The sequence below is a fragment of the Cynocephalus volans genome, chromosome 6, assembly GCF_027409185.1.
Source record: "Cynocephalus volans isolate mCynVol1 chromosome 6, mCynVol1.pri, whole genome shotgun sequence".
Lineage (NCBI taxonomy): Eukaryota > Metazoa > Chordata > Mammalia > Dermoptera > Cynocephalidae > Cynocephalus > Cynocephalus volans.
Window position 1 is genome coordinate 3,798,232 of NC_084465.1, and position 12,575 is coordinate 3,810,806.

At 46.4% G+C, this 12,575-nt stretch overlaps 1 protein-coding gene across 1 annotated transcript; it reads right to left on the reverse strand.

The window, feature by feature from the left end:
- Positions 1-208: 208 nt before the first annotated feature.
- Positions 209-11,021, reverse strand: HTR5A (5-hydroxytryptamine receptor 5A). The gene is made up of 2 exons (XM_063098561.1): positions 10,281-11,021; positions 209-541 (listed from the first exon to the last, which is right to left on the reverse strand). Exons 1-2 carry the CDS (start codon positions 11,019-11,021, stop codon positions 209-211), a joined length of 1,074 nt encoding a protein of 357 aa, XP_062954631.1.
- Positions 11,022-12,575: the final 1,554 nt, after the last annotated feature.

Here is a 12,575-nt window from a genome sequence, read left to right on the forward strand (position 1 = left end):
TGTAGTGCATAAGCTGGATTCACTAGGTCATCGAAACAGCCTGTGAAGACTCACATCGCTACACGGAGGTGTGGGACTGAACAGGCACGACCCTGGAGCACTTGAGGGATTTGTCTCTTCCAAGCAGTGTCGGGTGGGAATGGGGAACAGACGACACTGGAAACTGGACCGAGTGAGGCAAGTGCTCCTTCCTGTCCTGGCCTCTTGCTCAGTGCTGCCTGGAAAAGAAGTTCTTGAAGGCGCTGCTGTAGTTCTTGTTGAAAGCCGTATAGATCAGGGGGTTAAAAAAGGAGTTGGAGTAGCCGAGCCAAAGGAAGATGCTCTTCCAGATGGCAGGGACGTCACAGGAGCACAGGGGGCTGATGAGCTCCGTGAGGAAGAAGGGGATCCAGCAGAGGACAAACACCCCGATGAGGATGCCCACCATGAGGGCAGCTCGCTGCTCCTTCTGTTCCCTCCATGTGTCCCCTTCTGTCTGGAAGGTGACAGTGGCGTGGCGGGCAGCGAACACCATCTGGGGCTGCTGAGCAGAGTCCTTCACCTGTAAAGGAGAAGCAGAAGCTTTAGGAAGAGTCACCTCCTTACACCTGCCAGGGGTGAGACCGGATCCCACACATCCTCCGCTGTAGGCGTGGGAGCCTCGTGGGACTCTCCCTTGGATCTGGGAATGTGGTGACAGAGCTGGGGTGTTTCCTCACATCTTAGAAATGGAAAGAGAACTGGAGCATTAAATAGACGAAATGAAAGTGGATTCCCTGTTGCCTGTGTTCAGCACAGGAAACAGCAGCAGTAAACGGGCCACATGGTACGGGCAACTTAGTGGCAAAGGAACACAAATAATCAGAAGTGTGCTAAATCCTTATAGAGCCCTGTGCAATTAGGACCAGCTTGTCTGAGAGCTTTATAGCTTTCTGGGTGTGAGTGAATCCCCCCCAAAATGTGAGAATTTTCTATAATTTTCTTCTGCGTAAGGTTCCTACTGCTGGGCTTTCTAGCATTTTCTACTGTTTGGGACAATGTACTCTCCAGGACATTTATCCTTCTCTGGATTGATTCCGTGTGTCTTCCCACTCCCCCTACATTTAAAGAAAATAAAGACTCCAAACTCTTACTCTTTCCACATGGTGCTGCCTCGCCCTTTGCACAGCAGATTCCTGCAGCAGCGGGCTCTCCCGTTTCCCTTTCTCTCTGAGGAAGTGGAATTCCTGGGAAAAGAAGCTCTTCCTCCATTCCAGTGCCATTTTTAGCTCTTAGAGAACTGAAATAATGAGAGTCTGAGGATGAGGCAGCCTGAACATGAAGAAATTGCGATGGAGATTTACCAAATTAGCAAATGAATTGATCCAATCAAAATGTCAGACAGTTTCTGGGTCAATCATTCACTGACCAGTAGGTGAGACTGCAATGACATTAAATATTACTCTTCCAACTGTAGCATTCCATGACTACTACATTTTAAGAGGAGAGTTACCTAGCTGTTCTCAAACAGCACACAATCTTTTAGGCAATGGACTAGCGGGAAGGCCTGACTGGTTAATATAATTCACTTAACCAGTTCTTGGCTCCATCCATAAGGTGGAGTCAAAAGGAACTGACTCACTGTCACATGGAATAACAGGTGGAAATGGGAACGTTACAGGTAAGGTAATGGTAGTTGATGTATAAGCCACTAAGTTTGTATGATAGCCTTGCTGTCACTTATTTGAAAATCAGTGAAACAAGTATTGTACAATTAAGAAGAAGATAATTGCTATTGAAACAAATAGTCTATAATACTGTAATCCTTGAAAACACATATAAAATAAGAAATTAAAATCCCTCTTTTTGTACTCCACTCTCACCCCCAGATGGACCCGGAGTTACCTTTCTGATTTTATTAATGCACATCTGGGAATGCATTTCAGGGAGCTCATTTATACAAATGCAAACAATATTTAGCTTTGTTTTCAGCATAAAGAAAGGAGGGAAACCTACAAATTTTAATAGAACTCAACCCCAAATGACATCAGGAAATGCCTTTTTCCCCATTGTCCAAAGATGGCAATGGAACAGGAAGGCTGGTCTGGCTCCTCAACCCCCTCCTCAACCCACCTATTAATATCACAGATAATCAATAGATTATGACCAATAGTGGGTGTTAAAGTTAAGGGATGAAGACTCTTACCTCGGAGGTCTGGTGTCAAGTGATTTGAAAGTTATACCAGGCCATTGTCAGAATGTGAGATGGGAAGACTTGTTGGTTAGCTCAGTTGGTTAGAGCATGGTGTTGGTAACACCAAGGTCAAGGGTTCGAATCCCTGTACAAGCCAGCCACCAAAACAAACAAATAAATAAATACAAGAGTGGGAGTGGGTCACAGCAGCCCAAAAGAAGGATCAGGACAGTCAAGGTAGAAATGGCCTGACACATTAAGGAAGGGATCCACAAGGGTGAGAGTGAAAATGTTCCCGCACACTTAGGAGAAGACTGATTATTCTGTAGTTATGGTAACACAGAGCCTTGTTACTCATTTAAAGCTCTTCAGTTGGTCAAGGACAATGCAGTTTTGTGAATATGTACTTGCAAACCAACTAATCAGTGTCATTCCTCACTTCTATAAGTCAGCCAGTCAGGGTCGGGCTCACCCCTGAAGGAAATGGTTAATGGACTTCTGTGGACAGCACCCAAGGACGTGTTCACTTGGTAAACTCGCAAACGAGTTAGCCAAGAAATGTCAAGGATTGCAAACCATCCTTGACAACGCTTGAAGTCGTGAGAACACTTTCTTGGGATGTTCCCAGGAGACACAATATAGAGAACCGAGTGCTTCAGAAGGGAGGTAATGGCCTTCTGCTCTTAAGAATAGTATAACAGAATTTATGCATTAATGCTTATCTTGCATGCACTAGCTTGCTAAATGTAATAAAAGCTGTAACAGTGGCTGGGTAGGCGCTATTTGCCTGAGAGAGCAGTAGCCCCCCGCTCTTCACCCGCATCTCGTCTGCTGCATCTTCCTTCGCGTCTCCGATCATTTTAATCAACACACCCCAGTAAACGTGCCCCTGAGCACTAATCAAACAACAGCAGTGTCCTCTGAGTAACCACACTCTACAGATGACGTCATCTCACTGCTCCTCTGAATGTCCTGCAGCCCCTGAATGCCGTGCTGCCCCAAATCCCTATAGGTGACTGGCTTTCCGCTCTGCTCTGGGGGACTACCCCTGACAAGCACAGCTTTCTCCTACTGTTCCAAGCCATAAATTCAGCTTTGTCTTTTTATCTCAGCTTCCAAGTGATGATTATATCACCCTTAGACAGTTATGGAGGCTCCACTGAGATCACTTTGAACACCCTCCATGGGATCCCTAGAATACTGGCGCATTCCATGGGCCCCAAAATCTCAGTTACCCTTTGGATCTGCAGTCAGATGCATCAGTCTCAACAGTGATTTGAGTTCTGAGTAGTTCCACTGGGCTCTTATTTTTCAAAGTATTTTATTATCCTGGAATTTGTAACTAGGTATGTCCTCGTGTATGGTCATCAGGCTGGGGTCTTCGTATCAAGTGACTAGATCTTCGACTGAGAGGTCTACCATTAGGTAACTGACTTACATCTTTGCATAAGACTTTAGATCTCTCATCACAGTGCTGTAGCATTTGGAAAAAATTATTACGCCATTAACCAGCTTCTACTGCTGCTTGCTCTGTTTTTGCTGTTTTTGTCTGTGTGTACAAAGTCTTGTTTTGTAGGTTTTTGTTTTATTCTGGAATGGCTTTTTTGTTGACGATAAAAGGGATTATTTTATGAGACACAGGATTGATAAACTTCCAATTCAATCCAAGCCACCCCTGAAGGAATAATTTGAGGACCATTAGACAAGTGACCAATTTGTGAAAAAGTAATTGGTCAAACTTTGCTTTGGGTCCACTACGAAACTTTTGTGAGGGCACTTCCGCCTTGCCAACTTGTGAAAATTTGTCACTTTGTTTAGTCTGTAGTCCAGCTCAATGGTTGTTGGGTTGGTGATTGGACGGCTCCTTCCTAGTCTCGGCTTGGTTGAGGATCCTGAGACTCTATGGTGCCCACTCTGGTGGGCACCGCTTTCTCGTGTGCCATGATTTGTCTACGTCAAAGTCTCAAACTTCTCCTTTAAGAGCTTCCATTTTCTATTTAAAATTGTATTATGCCTTAACTCTGCATTTTTCTTGACAAATGCCAAAACTTTCTTTTTTTACTTAAGGAACTTCTGACAAATCAAAATCAAGAAATTAACATGTTTATGAGGAGCTCTAGAAAACTTTGGAGACAAACATCAAATAGTTAAAAAGTCAGCTTCTCTAGTTGGTATGCTGAGGACTTAAAACAAAATTCTAACTCTAAGATAATCTCAAAGATTTTTTTAACCTTCTGAAATCCACTCTTCTTTATATATCTATCTTATATACTCAGCTTTATCTGACCTCCTAAATGAACTATCCTTTCTTCGTGGTTTTCTAGGACAAACACAATCACATTGTAAAATTACCAGGCAAAAAGCCAGATTTATAGAATTTAAATTAAAGCCCTGGCCTAGAGCTAACTTAAGGGTTATAATTAAGAATTTTCTTAAACTTCAGGGAAAAGGGAGAAAAGTGTTAATAGACTTTAGAATTTTGTTAGAACATCAAACAAAAATTTTATTGTCCTGGACTACACATCTGTACCCACTAGTTAAATTAGTCGAAATCCCCTCAGATGGGGGGAAATGTTTAAAAGCAGAATCACAGAAAAGAGAAGAGTTATATAACCCAGCTGTGAAAATTTAAATATAAAAATAGAAAATACATTACATATGGCCATTTCAGAAGCCTTTAAGGGAAAGATCGAATGAAATTTCAAAATTATAAACTAAATAAAGAAAATAGACTCAAGAAACTTTCAAGCAGTATTCCAGTGTAAACACAAGAGCTAAAATATAGTCTCGTCCTTTATCAAACCATAATTACAGAATTTAATTTTTAAAAATATTGAGATGTGAAATTGCCAATTTAGAAAAACCCAGTATGAGGCAACACATTTCCAGACAGCCTTAGAAAGTAAATGCTAGAAACCAATGCAAGATATCGCTCTCTAGATAAAACTAAAATACAAATATTTGGGAGCCTAGATAAGGATTCATATATATATATCCATATGTGTATATATATGTATGTGTGTGTGTGTGTGTGTGTGTATGTGTGTGTGTGTGTGTATGTGTGTGTGTGTATAGCCAGAAGAAGGATCCTTGAAAGAATCAATACCCCATACTGGCTAAAACTCAAGATGACAACTACCTAAAAAATCTGTCTAATAAAGTCACTCCAAGGGAGATTTATCACTCAACAATTCCCTGTCCTTCTAAACTTCCAAGGAGAATTGTCTACAGTTCTACATATACAACAATAGAGCTTTCTTGTTTATATGGGTGTCACTATAACTACCATTAGCCCCCCAACTATAGATCATTCGGTGTAAAATTTAAAGTTGTCTGAAAAGCAAATTGACTCATAACAAGTTAAAGAAATTAAAAACAGAGAAAAATTTCTTTAATATAATGATTGGTTGTACCAGATAGTGAAAGAAGATAATAAATGACAGATTTGTGGCTGTATGGTAAAGTTTTAAAAGGATTGAGAGAAGTCAACTTCATTTAGTGGAATAATTCAAGTAGTGAGAATCTTTAACAGTCCTGTGTGCCAACTTATAACTGGTATTTCAGGATCATTATCAGAAGAATCCTTCTTTAATTTCTGTGACACGCCTGCAGATTTAAGCAGGTAGGTTCTGCTTCCAGATAAAATGTCCAGCAGCCCTCATGCATGACTGGATTACAGCTGATCTAGACATGCGAATACCTACACCATGTATAAATCAAGACATTATGGTCCTAGAATCCCTATGGACAGGAGATTCCACAGACAGAAAGTTTAATTGCAGCAGAATGCATAAGAGTCCAGATTGATTCTTCCAAGGTTATCATGATTCTTTCTTTTTATACAAATATGAAAATGCTGGGCCATGCTCTACGGGGATGAATGCAACAACAAGGGACCTATTAAAAAGCCATTGCCTATTTTAAGCCACAACTTAGTTCAGTAACCAAGGCTTTGCCTCATTACCTCAGAGGAATTACAGATGTCAATTAAATTTCAGAACAATTTATATACATTAGGCCTTCAAATCTCACGTTACCAGGTGTAATAAGTCCCAATTGCTAACTGAAACTACCCAACATTCTTCTATTAGTTGATTGATAAGGATTCCTTGTTACTTTCTCCACCTAGTACCATCGACTGGCATAACACTCATAACCCAACAATTGTGTAATCCTCAGCCAGTAAAGTAAAATCTCATGATTGTGTTTCTACAATTAAAGTGTCCTTGCCCCAAACAGAACTTGAATACTCTAGTGCCAAATTCTAACTAATATTGTTTGTTGATGGGTATTATATTTAAAGTTAAAAAGACAATACCAGGTCTGATATACAGTAAGTAGTTCAGTCTCTCTCATATAATCCAGTTTTTTTTTTTTTTTTTTACTGAAAGCCAAGTTGTTCAATGACTGTACTGTGGCCCTTTCCAGGGCATATCAGATTGCTAAAATACAAGATAAGGTAAGACAAGGTATATAAACTAATAACTGACAAACTCTGAGAGCAATTCACTTATTTAACATGCTGTAGAAACATCTTCTTCAGGTACTCATTATATAATAATGTGAATAAATGTGAATTACTTGAAACCTTGGGGTAAGTAGATGACCATGTGAAGGAGTGACCATCTCAATAATACTCGCAGATGATGAACCTACAACTTCTCTAAAGTTGGTCACCTCTCTTGTACAGTTTCTGGGTTCTTTATCTCATGCTGAAGACAAGTTTCTCAATGTCAACTCAGAACCAGGGTTAATTGCTCAATAGGGCCACACATTAGGTCATTCCAAGTCCTGACTCTCCAATGCCCTCCATGGACAATATCTCCTTATAAAGAGTCCAAGGGGGTAAAACTCTTTAAGGAAAAGACTCCTGAGGATAGTGACTCCAACTGTAGGAGTTAGATAACTAGAAGTTTTCATTTTTAAAAAAAATGTTGTCATAGTAAATAATGCCTACATTGGCTGACATAGCAAATTATACAGCCTAAGTTCTCAGGCCCCAACAAACCAGTTTAAATATCCTAAGCCAAGTAGTCTTGACTAATAGAAGAGGCTTAAATTAAAGTGGGGGGGGGCAACCATAGGGGAGTCTACTCCATAGCCAACTTTCCGTGTTGTACCTGGATTAACACAGAGGTAAAGCTATATTTAATTAGAAGAAAAGGCAACCTAACTTCCTAGGAAAGACACAGGGCACCTTTGGGACTTGCTTTCTTGATCAGAACTGGGAAGCCTTGGGTCATAAATGAAGAGATCCTCCAGCCCTTAACACTGATTCTACTTACACTCATTTGTCTCATAGCTGCTCAGCGTCTGCTGTCCAGAGTGTCACATGCTTCTGCACAACACTGTCCTGACAGATGATTCTATGGGTGATTAAAAAGGGGATAAAATCACATTGATCAATGTGGCATCTGAACATCAGATCTCCACAGATAAGATTTCCTCTTCCAGGAGAGCCCACAGTGGTGAAAATCTGGACAGTCCTGGGCAGTCTTTCCTGAAGCTCTACTGAATGAGGACAAGAGTGGGGGAGTGAGAACTAAATATTCCCACAAACTTAGGGAAAGACAGAGTGTTCTGCAGCCTAGAACTAGTTTTTAACTTATTCTATTAATCAAAGACAATTCATCTTAGTGAAGATGCTTTTACAAGTGGCGTCACCCACTCACCACCAGGAAGGAACAGTCCACCAATCCCTGAACTCCCTCCCTCCGCAAAGTGCCATTTAAGATCAGCATTCTGCTCTGCTCAGGGAGGTCGTGCCTGACCACATAGCTCTCTCTCACTCCAGCAAACAATACGTTTCTCTCTGTCATTTTGTTTCAGATCTTTAGCAGTGGTTTCATCATCCTTTGACAAGTCAAGGCTGATATGTCTTGTGTTGCCAGTTTCTCTCCCAGTGTCTGACATAGATTAAGGTTCAGCATGTATTTCAATAAAACTCAGCAGATGAAGAAACGGGAAAGAATTGTTGTGGTTTCCCTAGGTAACACAGCTAGCTAGTGGTGGAACTGTATTTAGAAACTTTGACACCCACTGCCATGGAGAAATCAGGAGGCCTGGTTTGTAATTAACCCTTCAATACAATGTAAGGACAAAGGCAGCCCCATATCATAGGCAGAGCCCTGGATCATGCAGACACCTTGCAAAGCCAAGGGACCCATTTTCAAAAGTGTGTGTGTGTGTGTGTGTGTGTGTGTGTGTGTGTGTGTGTGAGAGAGAGAGAGAGAGAGAGAGAGAGAGAGAGAGAATGAAGCAGTGCTTAAAAATACACACACACACAAATATATATATATATGAAAGCAAAAAGATGTCACAATGCTTTGCTCCTGCTCCCACCAAAACAGAGAAATAAGAGAACCTCTCATCCTTTGACAATAAGCCCTGAGATGGAATTGTAACTGATTTCCCCTTTTAAAGCTGTGCTTGGTGTGGACTGTAAACCATGTCTGCCTGGATAAGTGTATCCTGGCAGAAGATGACTCATGTCAGGAGGGCCCTTGAAGGTGGCTGGTCATCTTGTCTGTGACCTGGAATTCAAGTGGATACCCCACCTGTGGAACGTAGCTCCAGGCAGTTTGGTGGACGCTCCAGCATTCTTACCCATCAGCATTCCTTATTCAGTTTAGAAATCTAACAGATCAGAGTTTCCCAAATTCAGTATGATTGATATTCCGGTCTGAACGATTTTTCGCTGTGGGGGCTGTCCTGTGTGTCGTATGACGTTTAGCAGCAGCCCTGGCCTCTACACCCTAGATGCCAATAGCACCTCATCAGAAATGCAAATGTTTCAGACATCCCAAATGTTTCCTGGGGGGCAATATTGCTTTCAGTTGAGAACCACTGTTCTAGATAAAAGGACAGGTACCCTCTGAGCCCTTTTTCCTTCTTTCTTCTAGAACAATGAACTCCCCTTCTTTCCCTAGTTACACCTCTGGGCCGTCTGAGCTTGATTAACTGGGTGTGGTTAGAAGTAACTACTGACAGCAAGAAATGCAATCGTGTTGCAGATGACTGTCTTTCTCACTAATTTTTTTTTTTTACTCTTTAGTATGTGCTCAGTAATGGTTAATTGAATTTACCTTGTCCCAGAGTCAATAACAGAAAATGAGGACTGTGTAAATGTCTGATCTAACTTAAATATCTAAATTAGGTTCAAGGAATCATCCTTGGCAATGAATAGGTGTGGGAGTAGAGTGGGGGTTGGGAGGAGCAGTCGACACATCTAATGGACTCAGCTGTCACGTAGTTTCAGGATCTTGAATCATAGGGTCAGGTTATAAAGAGTTAATAAAAAGCAGAAGAGTGTGGGTTGTCACACATTAAGTGCCCACTTGCAGAGAGTGGGGGAATTGTCTGCCTTAGATTTTTAATTATCTCCTGCAGCTTTACCCATATTCAGGATGGCAGACAAGTGGTCCTCAGTTGCACACACCTCCTGATGACGTTGTGGGGGACAGACCAGGAAAGCAGTGCCACAAGGCAACGGGAACAGATACATGCAGAATGAGACTGGTGTAAACCACATTTCTAATTTTACATCAGGAGGGGAGGAGACTGCAGAATGGTAGTTAGTAACCTAGGAGATACCATATTTTGAAAAATCAGTTGCTGTGATTTGCAAAGAAAAAAAATGAACTGGGTGAAACACTAACGGGCTTTGCCTGCTGTGTGGCAGTCTTCCTGTCAACTCGTTCTACCACCCGACCTTCCCTGCTCCTGGAACACCCCCACTCCAAGTGCAGGAAGCTGCAAGTGTTTCGGTGTGATCATTCAGGGCACCCCAGACACCAACTTCTCCAGATGCTCTAAAGGACCTTATAGATCCATAGAATTTTAGAGCCAAAGGGGACCCTGTAGATTTATGTGGTCCAAACCTCTCATTTTATGTATAAACAACCCATCAGAGAGGGCAAATGACATGATGAGTTCTGTTAAACACAACATGTCACAGCAAAGTAAGTCTCTGATGCTTTCTCTCTTCCAGTTCGCCCCCCCCAATAAAAACCCCAAAAGTCCCGCTTTCTACAAACTGGAGGGGTGGGTGGTGGGGGGAGGTGATACTGGGGATAAAGCCTGTACAAACTGCAGGTAAAGTAATTTTAAGGGTCACTCTCACACCCACCTCCACAGCTTCCAAGACCGGTGAGACGCTGTTGGTCTTCCTGGAGCCCACGCGGAACTTGGCGGCCTTGTAAATCTTCCAGTACACGAAGAGCACCACGCAGAGTGGCAGATAGAAAGCGCCCACGGTGGAGAACACGGCGTAGGAGGGCTCGCGGCTGACCTGGCACGCCTCGCTGCCCTCCGAATACGTCTCTCCCCAGCCAAAAAGCAGGGGGGCCAAAGAGATGACAGCGGACAGCGCCCAGGTGAGCGCAATCATAATGTTGGAGATGAGCTTGCGGGCACGGAGCGTGTATTCCAGGTGGCGGGTGATGGACCAGTAGCGGTCCAGAGCTATGGCCGTCACGTTCCAGATGCTGGCCGTGCAGCAGAGGACGTCACACGCGATCCACAGCTGGCATAGCCACCGGCCCAGTTGCCAGCGGCGCCCGGACAGCTCGTGCACCAGGCTCAGTGGCATGACCAGCGTGGCCACCAGCACGTCTGAGACGGCCATGGATGCTACCAGGTTGTGTGGCACGCGATGGAAGGTGCGTACACGGAGGATCGTCGCCAGCACCAGCAGGTTCCAGGTGAACGTCGCCACCACCAGCAAGCCCAGCAAGGTCAGAACAAGCACGCCAAAGACGGAGAGCAGAGGTGGGCTGGGGAGCGGCTCTTCTGCACCGAGGCTGCGGTTGGTCTCCAGAGGAGAGGGAGTGGAGAGGGGAAGGGAGGTTAAGTTCACAGGCAAATCCATCTCTGGGTCAGGAGACCGATCCGGGGTGCTTGCAGAGAGGCTCCGAAGGAACTAAGGGAGCCACTGCACCCAGAGCCAATCTGGATGTTTGCAACCTCTGGCCAGTGGTAGAGTTTCTAGGAAGTGTCTGTGAATTTGGCCCCAACCTCCTGCCAGTGAGCATCCGTGGGAAATGGTGTAGCAGAGAGCTGGGCGCTGGGCTGCAAGCTGAGGCAGGTCTGAAGCCCTCAGAGGCTAGGAAGGCAGAGGCGAGGAAATGCGTCTCACAGTCAGAGCCCGCCTGAGCTGTCACACGCCCCGGGCTCTTCGCTCGGCGGAGACGGCTGTCTGGTCACCCAGAGCCGAGCATCTCTCAGGTCGGGGAGAAGCTGAGCGCCCCAGGCGTGTGGGCGCCAGGAGAGGGGCTGGTGCGTCAGAGCAGCAGCCCTGGCAGCGTGGCTGCCCTACGCGCCCCTCCCTCCAGGAAGCCTACTGGCGCCTCGACCCCGTGCTGGGGAAGCCAAGCTTTCTGGGACCTGCCTTCTGCTCTGACCCCGTCCCCCTCCCTGCCCTCTCTGGGGCTACGACTACAGAGAGCAAACGCTGGCGCGCCCGCCCAGACCTGCCTGGTGAAAGTGGGGATCCAGCCCTACGTAAGACATCAGCTGATAAGACCGCCTGTCCCCGCCTCCGGCTCGGCTCGGAGCGCACGGCTGTGGGAGCGCAGCTCGGGGCGCTGTCCGCGGTGCTGCCGCTCTCCCCGCCTGCCGGCTCCCGGAGCGCGGTCCCTGCGCGCGGTGCTGTCCGTGGTGCTGTGCGCGGTGCTGTGCCCGGTGCTGTCGGCCCCCGGAGCGTGGTCCCTGCGCGCGGTGCTGTCCGCGGTGCTGCCGCTCTCCCCGCCTGCTGGCTCCCGGAGCGCGGTCCCTGCGCGCGGTGCTGTCCGTGGTGCTGTGCGCGGTGCTGTGCGCGGTGCTGTGCGCGGTGCTGTGCGCGGTGCTGCTGGCTTCCGGAGCGCGGTCCTTGCGCGCGGTGCTGTCCGTGGTGCTGTCCGCGGTGCTGCCGCTCTCTCCGCCTGCTGGCTCCCGGAGCGCGGTCCCTGCGCGCGGTGCTGTCCGCGGTGCTGTGCCCGTTGCTGTCGGCCCCCGGAGCGCAGTCCTTGCGCGCGGTGCTGTCCGTGGTGCTGTGCGCGGTGCTGTGCGCAGTGCTGTGCTCGGTGCTGTGCGCGGTGCTGTCGGCCCCCAGAGCGCGGTCCCTGCGCGCGGTGCTGTCTGCGGTGCTGCCGCTCTCCCCGCCTGCCGGCTCCCGGAGCGTGGTCCCTGCGCGCGGTGCTGTCCGCGGTGCTGTCCGCGTTGCTGTGCGCGGTGCTGTGCTCGGTGCTGTCGGCCCCCGGAGCGCGGTCCCTGCGCGCGGTGCTGTGCGCGGTGCTGTGCTCGGTGCTGTGCCCGGTGCTGTCGGCCCCCGCGCGCAGTGCTGTCCGCGGTGCTGCCGCCTCGCCCTGCCGCCAGCGCAGGTGTTTGGTGCTGTCCATGGTTCTGTCGCTCTCTCCTGAAATGGGTTCCCAGCGTGGAACTAGTT